Source organism: Candida tropicalis (assembly GCF_000006335.3).
Source record: "Candida tropicalis MYA-3404 genomic scaffold supercont3.1, whole genome shotgun sequence".
Lineage (NCBI taxonomy): Eukaryota > Fungi > Ascomycota > Pichiomycetes > Serinales > Debaryomycetaceae > Candida > Candida tropicalis.
Genome location: NW_003020038.1, coordinates 1,398,720 through 1,412,773, shown reverse-complemented (window position 1 = coordinate 1,412,773; position 14,054 = coordinate 1,398,720). Strand labels below are relative to the sequence as shown.

At 33.4% G+C, this 14,054-nt stretch overlaps 6 protein-coding genes and 4 non-coding genes across 10 annotated transcripts; 8 read left to right on the top strand and 2 right to left on the bottom strand. All coding sequences in view use genetic code 12, as the record gives it.

Annotated features, from left to right (window-relative positions):
- Nucleotides 1-46: 46 nt before the first annotated feature.
- On the bottom strand, nt 47-3,853 carry CTRG_00638 (pleiotropic drug resistance family ABC transporter; the record flags this gene model as incomplete). The annotated part of the gene is made up of 1 exon (XM_002545811.1): nt 47-3,853. One exon carries the CDS (start codon nt 3,851-3,853, stop codon nt 47-49), a length of 3,807 nt encoding a protein of 1,268 aa, XP_002545857.1.
- Nucleotides 3,854-4,965: 1,112 nt separating this feature from the next.
- Nucleotides 4,966-5,039, top strand: CTRG_06355. The gene has a single exon. It is a non-coding gene; the product is annotated as a tRNA-Val (tRNA).
- A 251-nt stretch (nt 5,040-5,290) lies between these two features.
- Nucleotides 5,291-5,974, top strand: CTRG_00637 (uncharacterized protein; the record flags this gene model as incomplete). The annotated part of the gene is made up of 1 exon (XM_002545810.1): nt 5,291-5,974. The coding sequence occupies one exon, from the start codon at nt 5,291-5,293 to the stop codon at nt 5,972-5,974; it is 684 nt and encodes a 227-aa protein (XP_002545856.1).
- Nucleotides 5,975-6,337: 363 nt separating this feature from the next.
- Nucleotides 6,338-6,419, top strand: CTRG_06356. The gene has a single exon. It is a non-coding gene; the product is annotated as a tRNA-Ser (tRNA).
- A 1,033-nt stretch (nt 6,420-7,452) lies between these two features.
- CTRG_00636 (uncharacterized protein) lies at nt 7,453-8,145 on the top strand (the record flags this gene model as incomplete). Its single annotated transcript, XM_002545809.1, has 1 exon — nt 7,453-8,145. One exon carries the CDS (start codon nt 7,453-7,455, stop codon nt 8,143-8,145), a length of 693 nt encoding a protein of 230 aa, XP_002545855.1.
- Nucleotides 8,146-8,241: 96 nt separating this feature from the next.
- On the bottom strand, nt 8,242-9,027 carry CTRG_00635 (uncharacterized protein; the record flags this gene model as incomplete). The annotated part of the gene is made up of 1 exon (XM_002545808.1): nt 8,242-9,027. One exon carries the CDS (start codon nt 9,025-9,027, stop codon nt 8,242-8,244), a length of 786 nt encoding a protein of 261 aa, XP_002545854.1.
- Nucleotides 9,028-9,335: 308 nt separating this feature from the next.
- CTRG_00634 (uncharacterized protein) lies at nt 9,336-10,670 on the top strand (the record flags this gene model as incomplete). The annotated part of the gene is made up of 1 exon (XM_002545807.1): nt 9,336-10,670. The coding sequence occupies one exon, from the start codon at nt 9,336-9,338 to the stop codon at nt 10,668-10,670; it is 1,335 nt and encodes a 444-aa protein (XP_002545853.1).
- A 351-nt stretch (nt 10,671-11,021) lies between these two features.
- On the top strand, nt 11,022-11,115 carry CTRG_06357. The gene has a single exon. It is a non-coding gene; the product is annotated as a tRNA-Pro (tRNA).
- Nucleotides 11,116-11,508: 393 nt separating this feature from the next.
- Nucleotides 11,509-11,601, top strand: CTRG_06358. Its single transcript has one exon. It is a non-coding gene; the product is annotated as a tRNA-Pro (tRNA).
- Nucleotides 11,602-12,107: 506 nt separating this feature from the next.
- Nucleotides 12,108-13,898, top strand: CTRG_00633 (uncharacterized protein; the record flags this gene model as incomplete). Its single annotated transcript, XM_002545806.1, has 1 exon — nt 12,108-13,898. The coding sequence occupies one exon, from the start codon at nt 12,108-12,110 to the stop codon at nt 13,896-13,898; it is 1,791 nt and encodes a 596-aa protein (XP_002545852.1).
- Between the last annotated feature and the right edge of the window lie 156 nt (nt 13,899-14,054).

Below are 14,054 nucleotides of genomic sequence, written 5' to 3'. Positions count from 1 at the left end.
AAAGTCTATTGCTAATAATCAAATAGTTTCTAGACATACACACATTCTATTCAACAAAATTGATTGAACTTCCTTCCTTTTTAGAATGTTTTCTTTCACGACTACCTTTAGGAACTCTAGCCAACCAATAAAGAAAAATGGCAAAGATAATATTAAATACAATAAAAACAATGAATATCCCAAGGTTTCGCCATCTTTCACTATATATGGCATGAACAGATTCCAAAAATGTATTTGTTTCATCAATGGGACAATATAAACATTTATTCCCTACAGTGATAACATACCCTCCAACTCTTTCCATAAATAAATTCATAAATCCCTGACAAGTTTGCCCTGATGGTCGTTTAATTTGTAAATATTCACGGTCGGAACAAGTGATTTTCGAATTTGCCAAAGCAGTAGATAGTATTGCCTGTACTAAATAAGTCAATGGATTGCATCGGTAGATAAAAATCCAAAACCGTGGCATCAGTTCAGGGGTTGCCAACACTCCACAAAACATTAAACATAATGAAAACATCAACTTAGCCAAATTGGCTGCCGAATCAGGCAGTTCATTAAATGAATTGACAAAATGTCCCAAAGTTGTGATATAGCAATAAAAGGATACTTGCAATAGCCACATTAAAACACCACGTGAATTCACAGAGTTTGTCGTTTCTGCATTATGATAGAACCCAAGAGGGTAATACCAACAAAAATAAGCTAGTGTTCCTAAAATTATTTGGAATGGTAATTCAGAGGTAATTTGACCAGTGATAAATGCAGACCAGCTATACGTTCGAGATGGTGCTTCTCTAATTTCAAATAAATCCCTATTCTTCACAAATGCTGGTAACATTTGTTGTAATAATGAATTGAGAACAACAAATGACATAAAAATCGAAAACATCTGATTAGTTAATGTTTGTATCGAATTCCGGGTGTTGAAAAATGAAAACCCATTAAACAAAGATGCAGTTATCACAAGGAATAATTTTCCATAAATATACCCTGGGGTTCTCCAATCTTGAACCACTGTTCTCCAAGTAACCAACAAGTATTGTTTCCAAATTGGAGCAGCATATGTCAACTTAGCTTCAGGATCTTCATCTCTTGGTAGTTTAACAAATTCAGTTTCCATACGAGTAATTTCATTTTGAACAGCTCTATATTCATCAGAGTTTCTCCAAACTTCAAAATAGTCTTGTTTAGCATGAGATCCTGGGGCAGCACCAACAACTTCCAACATCCATTCTGCTGGATTGGCTTCTTTAGGACATGGATCTGCTCCGTGTTTTTCAAAATATTCAATCATAGTTTGACAATTTTCACCCAAGTCACCAAAGTAAACTGTCTCCCCGCCTTTTTGCAAAAACAACAATCTATCAAATTCAGCCATAATAAGCGCAGAAGGTTGATGTATAGTACACAAAATGGCTTGACCATGATCAGCTAATTTTCTCATCAACTTACAAATAGACCAGGCGGTTTGGGAATCTAAACCAGAAGTTGGTTCATCCAAAAACAACAACAATTTAGGTTTGGAAACTAATTCAACACCAATGGATAATCTCTTTCTTTGTTCAACATTCAAACCTTCACCAGCAACACCAACCAATGCATCTGCATATGAATTCATATCTAATAGATCAATGATATACTGAACATATTCATTTTTATCTTTTTTTGAAATTTTCAGTGATTGTCTCAAGTATGCAGAAAACTGCAATGCTTCTCTAACTGTAGTTGTTTGTAAATGGACATCTTGCTGTTGTACATAACCAATCGATCTTTGGAAGGAAGAATCCAACTCGTGTCCGTTAACCATTCGTACACCATCAGTAATAACACCAACTGAAAGTCTTCCTGACAAACAATTCAACAAGGTTGTTTTGCCAGCACCAGTTGCTCCCATCAAGGCAGTAACTTTTCCCGGCTTAATCCAACCAACAATGTCATTCAAGATTGTTCTTTCTTCATTTTTGATCTTGATCTTGTAAGTCAAATCTTTCCAGAAGAATATATCTTTAGCTTGAGAAAGATCCTCTGATTTGACAACTATACTATCATCAATGAAATCATCATGGGTATACTTTTCTTCTAACAAACCACCTTCAATATCATCACAGTTTCTATTTAGCTTGTGTTTCTTCAAATCACCCTTGAGAAATAAAACAATTTCACCCCTTTGAATAGCACCTCGATTAATTCCAGTTAGGCCAATATAAATTGCTAAAAAGAAAACGATGAAGCCAATGACAATACCAAAGTCTCTCCACTTGTGGACACCATAATATTGGTAGGCATATTTTAAGAAATCTGTTCCACTAACATATGGATTTCCTGGAATTGACCCCACGGCAGAACAAACTTGGTCTTCTGAGTTTAAATCTTCATAACCAGATCCTGATGGTACATAAGTTGAACAAAGAAAGTGACGACCATGAAATTCATTAACCATGATAGATTCAAACACATATGCAATTGGGTTTATGTAACTGATCCACTTTGCCCATCCTAACATGTCTGGTTTTGGAACAACAAATCCTGTGTAAATAACCATTGCCATTAACAAAATAGTCGAAGGTATCATGGCACCTTCCAATGAAGTTGTTATAGCACCGACGGATCTAAAGAAATGAGACATAACTAATGTGGCAAGGAAATTCATCAACCAATAAAAGAAAAATCTTCCAGGTTCTCTTCTCAAGTTTATCATAAAATAGAATACAAAATTAAATGATATTGATGAGATCAACTTGATTGGGAGTTCACTTATGATACTAGCCAATGCATCTGCAGATGGTCTATAAAGAGCAAACTTTCTATGTTTCTCAACTACGGGTCTGGCTTCATACATTGTCATTACTTCCAACAAGGAAGAAAATGCATTGAAAAGAACAGCATAAAACAAAGCAACACCACGGTGATAAAATGAATCAGTGGTTGGGGGAAGATTATAGAAAACCGAAGACAATATCAATCCCAAAACTAATTGAACAAATCCTGAAATAAGTGCAATTGATGGATCTCCCTTCATGCGAACAAAATTTCTGGCCACAAGATATCGAACTTGCATGAAAAATGAAACAGTATACGGTGAACTTGGACGAGTGTGCTCTGATTGTCTTGCAACATGTGATTTTTGATAATTTTTTTTGGTATTTAATTTCTCACATTCAATCAAATAACTATCCATGTCTTGAATCAAGGCAGAATATTCTGGTGACTGTTTCCAATACGCTTCAAATTCTTTGGGAGTTCTGGGGACTTTATTTTCATATCCTGATAATGGCTCTCTTTCAGTTGGATTGGTTAATGATGTCAAAAAGTCTGCCATAGTTTGTCTTTGAGGACATTTATACCCCATCTTGACAAAATACTCCTTGGCTTTGTCTGCTTTCCCAAAGAAAATCTGGTAACCTTCATACAACACAACAACATTGTCAAACAAATTATAAGAATCTTGGGAACATTGGTAGATGGCAATAACTGGAGTACAGCTAAGAATCCTTGCTGATGTTTTCAATGCTCTAATAAACTCCAATGCAGTAGCGGAATCCAAACCTCTGGTTGAATTATCCCAACATTGAATCTTAGCTCCACTTAATGAAACTTCTGCAATGGAAACTCTTTTCCTTTCACCACCTGATACCCCACGTACAAAGTCATTACCAACTTTAGTGTTTCTTGTGTGTGATATACCATATGTAGCCATATACGCATCAGCCATTAGTTTTGCATACGTCTCCCTGTCAATTCCAATCCCTCTATTTTGTGGTGTTCTCATTCGAGCAGCAAATTCTAAAGTATGACCAACAGTCATGTGTGGGAATATGAACTTCAATTTCGGCAGAATAGATAACATCTCCACGATAATGATGCTCAATATCCTTTTGTGTTATGCCATCATAGATAATAATTGACTCCTTTGCTATGTGAAACCCGTATGTCTGGGCGGCAATGGTTTTCAATAGAGTTGAGCATCCAGCACCAGGTCTACCTAAAACAACAGTTAGTTCCCCTGGTCTCATTATTCCATCCATTGTTTTCAAAATATCATAATATCTTGACTTGTCTTCTTTCCAGAAATGTCTTAAACCTTTTCCTGCCAATTTCCAGAGTGCATTGGTAACCGTTGGTTGATAATCAACATCATTAGCAACACCATAAACACGTAAATCTCTGTAAGCTACACCTAATTTTGAATGTTGCCAGTATTCTGGATCAGAATCGTATACCTTTCTCAAGTTCTTGATCCAAAGTTTTGAATCGAAATCATCCGAGTCTGGGTTCAATTCTGGTGGTAGATTATCAATGTCACAAGGGTTTATACCTGGTACTTGACTCATATTTGAAATACAACGCTCCAAACTATTATTTGAACTAATAACCACCAAAGATTTGGCTAAATTTTTGATTTCATTACTGTCTAATCCATGATATTCTTTATTTGGTAACCTTAAAGTTGTTGATTCATCCATTTGTTAATATTCTTGTAAATTGAACTCGGTGATTATCACAGTAAAAGTGATAGATTGAATTGATAAGAAACGTTGTATTATATAGAAAATATTATTTAGAATTCAATCCTTAGAAAATCAGCAAAATGCCCCGTTGAATTGAATAAACTTTTTTAATATCGTATGACTTGGTATACAATTTAAGCTCTATTGTTTTGTCAACTATAATGGAAGTAAGCCAATGGTGAACAAGATTTGGAAAATTGTCTTCCATAGTCGGTAAGCTCTTCGCAACCGCTACTAACAAGCGAAGATGTTGTTCAATTTTTAGGTCTCCCATTACTTGGTCTTTCTATTAATATAGCTTACAGAAAAGTATCACTGTACCGGTGAATTAGATGCGAAATGTCTTGATGATGGAAAGAAAAAGCAGAATTTGATGGGTGGATTATACTTCAATTGATCATTATTAAATCACATACTCCTATACAGCATTTATTTTAGTCTACAACAAGATGGTTCCGTGGTCTAGTTGGTTATGGCATATGCTTAACACGCATAACGTCCCCAGTTCGATCCTGGGCGGAATCATTTTTTTGTCTTGTCTTTTAACTCCGCACAGATATTTTTTTTTTTTTTGAAATTTATAATTTCACAAGGAAAAGACCATAAGAAAAATTTCTTGTCTAGAGTTACGTACTTATCGGGATAATCAACTTATTTTTTTTCTTCTTCTTCTTCTTCCTATTCTTCGTTTAGTATTGGCCTGGTTTTGCCATTGAATTTTTTTTTTTTTATTCTTCTTTACTATATTGATTTGTTATTTTGACTAGAGATTATCAATGTCTGGAAGTGCTAGTGAAAGAATCATTGGTCATATGAACAATGATCACCAGTTGGCTTTGTCCGATTATGTTGTGGTTTATGGGGAAACTAAACCAGAGAATTTAGTTGAGGAATCTGTTCAAATTGTTTCTGTTGATGAAAAACAAATTGTTATTGAATATGATATTGTCAAACCACCAATCACTAAAACTTTATCCCTTTACTGGTATGATGCTAGAGAAGATGAAAATATCGAAGTTAAATCTTTTGGAGATATTAAGGGCAAATTAATTGCCATGGCAAAATATTGTGCTAAAGAACAAGGGTATGCTATTAAGAAATTGGACAAAATTGCTTTACCTGGAATTGCAGATTATCCAATGTATATTATTTGGTTAGTATTGTTTGCCAATGCATATGATCCAACTATTTTGAGAAAATTCTTTTCCAACATTGGTGTTTTGAAGAAATTGGCTGAATATTTACCAGCTGTGGCTTTTGTTCCATATCAACATCTTGAAAACAATGCACTCAAATACATTGTTGGATTGTTTGTTACCCATTTGGCAGAAGTATTGTTGGTTACTAGAGGTTATCTTAGAAAATATAGAGTTCCAGAAAACCAAAGATGGATTTGGTATTTCATGCACTTAATTGAAGGTTTCCCATTTATTTTTAGACTTAAGAATGCTACTAAGTAAGCTAGAATGTATTAGAATAATAGATGTTAGTGTTGTGTTGTGTTGTATTTTGTTTATCATTATATTGACGATTATTTGTAATTACTAACGGTCTCTTGCTCATAACGCTAATTAATTAACCGATATCGGTTTGCAGTGATAGTTATCATAAATACCAGAAAGTCATGAAATCATATATGGGCAGTGTATCATTCTGGAAGGTTTAGTTGTAAATGAATACTATTGTTTCTATTAAAATTGGGTAGCTGTGGATCACTTGGCTTTTATCTTTCAGTGAACTCTAGTAACAAAAGATACCCTAGCATTTCGACTTCCAACGAATTGCTTCGTTTGTCCGAGTTGAATTAACCAACTGGACTTACTGGCGGCATGACCGAGTGGTTAAGGTGAAAGATTAGAAATCTTTTGGGCTATGCCCGCGCAGGTTCGAGTCCTGCTGCCGTCGTTATTTTTTTCTTTTGCGACTCTTGCTTTTACAAGGGTTGTGTTTCTTTGATTTTTTTTTAATAGATAATGAAAGCCCATATGCTTATAGAATGTGAAATAATGTTTGGTACCTATCAGTTAGGTTTTAATGTAAAACAGAGAAAATATTGATAGTTCTTGCTGCACCCAAAGTATGGTGAGATATCTGTAGTGCGAAACTGAAGTTCCCCACAAATCATTATATAAGAAGCAAACTATTGTCTTGGTTTGTGAAAGCCAGCGTTCAATTGATTTAGCATAAGGTCCTTCTCATTGTAATTATTCCTACTTATTAAGGATGTATCTCCTTGTCCTTGATTCCAATGCTGCCCGGACTTTCTCGCAACCATCACGAAAATCTCTGCTGGCAGGATAAACCACGCCTGCTGGATTTAACATGTTTTGTTACTTAAAATCTGGACATTCTTTAGAAGAGTAGCAATTCTTAAAAAAACAGAATATCAGATCACCAACTGCATTGGCATTAATCAATTGGTATCTAATAGAAACATCTACCGTTTAATCAATCACTATCAACGACTATCAACGACTATCAACGACTTCAACAAAACGTGGGTAATGTACACTACCCTATTCAGCCTTTCGTAGAGTTGCGTCTAAACAAAAAAAGAAAAAAAAAAACATTCTCGTTTTGCCTTTTGCTTTACAACAAAGTTTTTGTAATTTTTAAATTTTTGGTTGTTGTTGTTTTTCTTTTAGTTTTTGTTCTTTTTGCTTTTCCCTTATATATTCTCCTTTTTTGTTGTTGTATCCAATATAAAGAATAAGGATTATAGATCATTCCCTTCTTTTTTTGATTGATTCATTTATATTTGCTACTGTGATTCACTTCAATCACGTTCTCAGATATTTACAGCAGTAACAGTTAATAAGGTTATAATTTACATAGTGCCACACAATTAAAAAACCATTTGTTAGATTCAATTTTACTCGATATAGGCGTTTTAGTCTTTGGCTTTGATCATTTTTAATTTTGAGTAAACAATACAAGTATGAACGGCGACCATCATCATCATCACCACCATCACCATCATCATTCTGCAAATAATCCAAATAATTTACATTTACAGTTCTTTCTGGTACCCCAAGATCCCATACCTACAAATGCCCTTGATACAAGTAGTTTAGTGGTTAATCGAGTAACCATGAATCCACTAGTTGAACCACCTTCAAATCACACAGTACCCACTACTACAACGACGGTTACATCTACAACTGCATCAGCAACATTATCGAACACGGTAGGTGCAGATGTAAAAGAATTTGAGGACGATGACGAAGATGACAAATATTCCGAAGATAAACTAGATCCAATTGCATTCGCAATCAGAAATCGAAAGTTTAAGGCGGAATTAACCCCAGATGAACGAGGATATATTATTGGCCGATCAGTTAGTACAAGTATTCAGGAACTTTCAAAAGAATTAAAAATGTCAAGAAGTACAATACAACATACACTTAAGATGTGTAGACAGAGGAAACATAACAAGACGCTTAATCAGAATAGAGGAAGAAAATTGGCTATTTCACCGGAGGAAATGGAGGAGGTTTTTAAACTTCTTGACGACAAACCAAACATGAGCAAACAAGAAGTCATAGCGATATTGAATTTAAAAGTAAGTCCTCGAACTCTAAGTAGAGCATTACAAAGAAATGGAAATAGGAAAGGTACACAGCGTAAGTAGAGTATCATAAATTTACCCAATTTTGAATTATATTTATATATATATTATATTATTTTGTCACGTTAATAAAATTAATGAGAGTTACTACTACTATTTTTATTCTGTTTTAGCACGTTTAGCAGCTGGTTCTTCATTGTCATCGTCATCATCATCAGAGATGTCCAATTCTTCACCTTCCGAAGAATCCAACTCTTCATCATCACCCTCACTTTCATTCAATCCAAGGATATAAAATTTAACCCCATTTAAAAACAAATCAACTAATAAATTGGCAACCTCGTCACCATTTCTAAATTCTTTACCTGGTTTTTTACCAGTCCAACGAAACCATGAAAAGAATGATTTCATACCTAATCTATAGTTCATCTTATCCTTAGCTGACATTTCTTTTTTATCTTTACCTTGATATTTTTCTTTAATAGTAATTGGATTAATCTTGGATAATTCTTTTGGCCATTGGATATCCACTGGTTCTGATGTTATACTTTCTTCGCCATCTTCTTTCACAATAGTTCTAAATTTTTTAGTTATTTCTTGTTGTGGGATCAATTTACTTTTACCAAAACTGATTGTTATATCGAAATCTCTGAAATTATCGGCCTCACCATCAACAATTGGATAATGAACATATATATCATCGATATATTCTAAGAATTTCAAGTCTTCGGGACTTATATAATCAGCAAAATCATCATTTTCTGCAAGGACAATATACCAAAATTTAGGTATTGTTTTTAAAATTGAACGTCTTTTTTCATACATTGGTTGTGTTTCCTTCATTCGATGAATTTCAACTTCTTTTTCAACATCATTCATATTCTTTTCCCAATCAGCAAGTTTATCCAAACTTGCTTGGAGTTTCTTTCCTTCATCTTCGGCCATGATTTATTTGTTTCCAATTGATATTGAGTTACTATTGACCAAAACAAAAAAAAGTACAGAACATACATTTGATAGATGGAATTTCTTTTTTTTTTTTTGCTTCTTTCTTTTGGCTGACGATTATGCCATTTCCATTCTCTGTCGCGTTTCTTTCTTTCCTTCGTTCTTGCATAATTCGCCTTGTGGCCAAAATGTCCATCGTTCTCTTCGTTCGACAAAAAGATCATTGGCATCCAACTCATCATTATTGAATTTTCCCTTCTACCATCGACCCATTTTCATGTCCTCCTATTACATATTTGATAAACATGCTTAAAGAGAACGAGATCATATCCAAGACCCTTTTAACAATAGATAAGTTTAAAGGAAGTGTGGAGACTTTCAAAGCATCTATAACTGGTGGGGAATATACCAGTTTGAATATGCCAAATTGTTTTACAAGAACTTTGGTTTGGAAAGTTTGTTTAATAACTGAAAGTCTCAATCTTAGCTTGATAAATCAAAAACTTAGGGATTCTAGATTAGTATATCATCTGTTGATTCATAATAAGGAAATGAAAATACCGTGGCATGAATTAGATCCTGAAAGTGCTTATTACCAACCTGTCAATACAATCAAAAGAAACGTATCGTCAAAACATAAATCATCAGCAAGAGGTAGGAAGAATACCCTTGATAGAGTTCAAATACAGCATGATCCCCTTTCTGAAGATAGTAGTACTACTCCTCAAGTAGAGGAAACCCATGATGATCATGAATTATTAGTAGCAATAATTTTAGATGTTGATAGATTACTACCAGGAGATCCTTTTTACCAAGAGTTCACTAATAAAAAACAATTAGTTGAGATTTTATATATTTGGTCAAAATGTAATCCACAGGTAGGATATAAACAAGGACTACATGAAATTATTGGCCTTATATTTATGCATCTTGCTAAAGAATCAGCAATTATACCTCAAACAAATACGTTTTCCAGTGATGACTTGAAAATTTTAAACCTTTATGATTTTAATTATTTATCTCATGATGTATTTACGATTTTTAATAGATTTATGATTCAAAGTGGCATTATTACCAATTTTTATGAAAGTGAACAAAGTTTATGGAATTCAATTGAAAGATTTAACATGTATTTAATGAAAATTGATCAATTTATTCATTATACATTAAATACTAAACTAAAATTAGAAGCACAATTATGGATAATTAGATATTTACGATTGCTTTTATCAAGAGAGTTAGGTGAAGATGTAGAAACAACAATGTTATTATGGGATAAATTAATAGCTTCACAATTATCAACTGATCATCTGGGATCAAATTTAACTGCAATTCCAGAATTATTAAATTTTATAATCATTCAGTTGTTAATGCAAAAGAAATCAGATATAATTTCAAGTGATTTTAGTGAATGTTTAACGCTATTATTACATTATCCAATTAATTTCACTAATGATGAAGCTAGAAATGAATTTATTAGAAAATTATATAAAGATGCTACGAAGTTATATGAAAGAAAAGATAATGATTTAAAATTGTATGAATATGGTGTAAAATTAAATAAAGATAAAATGAAATTTGAAAAAACAAGATTAGAAATGAGATTAAAAAAGAAAGTACAACTGATGCTTAATACTTAGAAATAGGTTACAGTATACAATAGATATATTTAACGAATAAATATTTATCAGCATGAACTAGATTTCTTAATTGAAGTGGTTTACTACTTGTACAATCTAATGTAGTTATTCAGATTACAATTTTTAATCACATATTGTCACCAAAGATAGACAAAAACAAAACTATCGAAAACTGTAAACAACTCTCTCTGAGATATTGCTCATAACATATTAATAGGTGTGGTACAATATGACAACATTCAGTAGAACTCACAGGGGGTTTCCATTGACTTCTATCATAGTTTATGCTACTTCTTTTGCTGAAGATTATGTGACTAGTCAGACCGATGATGTTCAGAAAACACAAGAACAGGGCGAATGGTCTAGTGGTATGATTCCTCGTTTGGGTTTAAGAACTTAAACATAAAATTCGAGGAGGCCCGGGGTTCAATTCCCCGTTTGCCCCATTTATTTTTTTCTTTTTTGTCTCTTTCTCCACCTTGTGCGGTTTCACCAACTCGTTCCCATGTGTCGGTTTGTGAATTCGATGTTCTGTTTGTACGACATGAGACGAAACCGTGGTTCTGTTCTGAATAAGGTGTAATCTGTATTGGCGTACTTTAATTATTTTTCCTCTTTTTTGTTTGTTTCTTGTTTTTGCCAAGTTTATTTTAGTATTCTGTGATGGAACACTCCGCAGTGTTGTAGCATCTCATCAGAACAAACCAGCACATTTCACCAGCAGCAGTCACTATACTGAACAACACATTTCACGGAGAGTATGCGTAAGAACCATGTAGATAAAATGCGCAACCTACGCAAGGACCCAGTTCGGAAGGGATGGAGCAACAACGAAAAAGGGCGAATGGTCTAGTGGTATGATTCCTCGTTTGGGTTTAACATCTGAACAAAAGATTCGAGGAGGTCCGGGGTTCAATTCCCCGTTTGCCCCTTTCTTTTTGCTATTTTTTTGTTTAACTCACCTAGTAAGTTTACTCAAAGCCAAATAGGTTTGTTACTACACGTCTTTTTTTTTGTGAACTAAAATAGTGGTTAAAATATATCATCTTGGTATTGAATTATCATGTGGTGAATAGGTGATAATATTCGTCTTAACAACAGCATTATACAACTCATGCAGAATCATAGCAACTTAATATGACTAATCCCTATTCTTGTTGTAGCTTCTTTTTGTCAAATAGAGTCACAACAACCGTTGGAAGGTAATGTCCAATAAATATCATGGGTCGGTTATGATGATATTTAACTATAAATCATCATTAGGATCATTGTAGAAATACAGCCAATTCTAGTGTACGGCATATGCTTTTCTCCCTTAATATACATATATAAAAAAAAGGGACCTGCGCCATTTCCCCCCATAAAAATTAGATAATTTTTTTTTGAACGGTTGTCTTATCTTTTTATCACCAATTTATAAGTTAATTGAAAACCACAATGTCTTACAATCAACGTCCCCGTAAACACCGTGTATATACAGAAATTAACGGTGTACTTTATTTAACAATCAATAATTCAAATCAAAATCAAGACCATTACATTGACTCCCTGTATTTTCCTCAGGTATCAAATTCAAGGTCTGAATATGAATTGAGAATTGAACAAAGAGAACGGGATGTAGCTGTAAAGGAAATTCAAATGGAGAAGAAACAAAATTCTTTATCCCAACGGGAATCCCAGCTCGTTGCTAAAGAACATGGCTTTTCTAATAGAAGTATATTACTTGATGAAAAGAGTAGAAAGCTTGCTGCTGATATGAGATCATATCAAGAGAAAGATGCTATGATAAAGAATCGAATTAAATTATTTGAAGCTGATAAAGCAAAATTTGAAAATTACAAGACACAGTATGAAAGGACAAAAAATCAATTGGGTCAGAATTTAATTTCAAGATTTGAAAATATGGTTGAATCACAAATTTTATCAAATATTTTAGGTGATTTTGGTGAATTAAGATTTGAACTTGATAATTTTATGCAATGGACTTCAGATGAAGTAGAAGATAATATAATTAATAATAGAAGAGAACTTTCAAGGTTGAAACAGCAAAATGACCAATTGCTTGAAACAATTAGATCATACGACGAGATAATGGGCATTCAGGTGACTCGCTTTAATTGTTTGTTTAATGAGGTTTCATCCATTAAACGTATACAAACAGGAATTGCTGATTTAGAAAAGAGATTAGAAATGAAGGACAATATATTGGCATTAAAAGAAATTCAATTGAGCCACAGGGATAAGGATTTGAAAGCTAAAGATAACCAATTGAAAGAACTTGCCAATCAATTAAAAATTAAGGATGATGAATTATTAGCTAAAGAGAAGGAATTAATGGACAAGGATAAAGAGCTACTTGCCAAAGATAAAGAATTATTATTGAAGGATAGAGAACAACTTGATAAAGAGAAATCAATTATGAATTCTCCCATAGAAACATGGGGTTATGAAACCCAATTGGGAAAGAGTGAGATCAAACTGAATGAAGAACCAGATGCCAAATCCATGAAGAATGATTTGAATAAACTTCAATTGAATATGAATTCCGCATTGTGTCAGTTTGAAATGACCAATGATCAGATTGCTGCTAATTTGGCTAAAACTGAAAGAGTAAAAGAAATCGATGATGAATCAGATACTGAAAGCGATCCTGAAACCATTAATTCTTTGAATAATTTCAGGAATATTGTTAAGAAATGTATTCCTACTTTTGATGATACACCTTTTGAAGGGGATGAAAACGTTAAACATGCAGAATTTAAAAGAGAATTTGTTATTAATGGATCTCATGATCCTAATATAGTAGACAAGATAACCAAGCTTCAAAATCATTTTAGGGAAGGAAAACTTTCTTCTGAACTTTGGCCAATTGAAGCAGAATTCTATCTTGAAGGAAATTTACAGGATACGTATACGAGACAACGTAGTTATCCATTGATACCTGGTAATATGAGATGGTTAGATATTGGCAAAGTGCTTTTAAGTAATTCTATTGTCAAGTATAATATTGATACGTCAGAAGAAGATGAAGAACCTGAAGACAAGCATGAAGAAGAGGAAGAGGAAGAAGCAGCAGTGGGCACAAAGGATGAGGAGGAGCAAGTTCATGAAGACCAAGAAGAAGAAGAATCGACACCTTCAACAATATCCCTTGATGAGTTTACAGAAGAGGAAGAAGTAGATATAACATCCGGATTATCAACCGATTATGAAGCTGATGTAGACTAGATAGTTTTCATTTTTTTTTATTTTTGTAATTTTATTTTATATGTATTATGTAATTACCAATAATGGAAATGGATTCCGCGAGCCGCAATCTATCTTATCGTTTTTTTCCAACGGAAATTCCGATTTAACAAATTAAGTAATTGATTTAAGAATTGT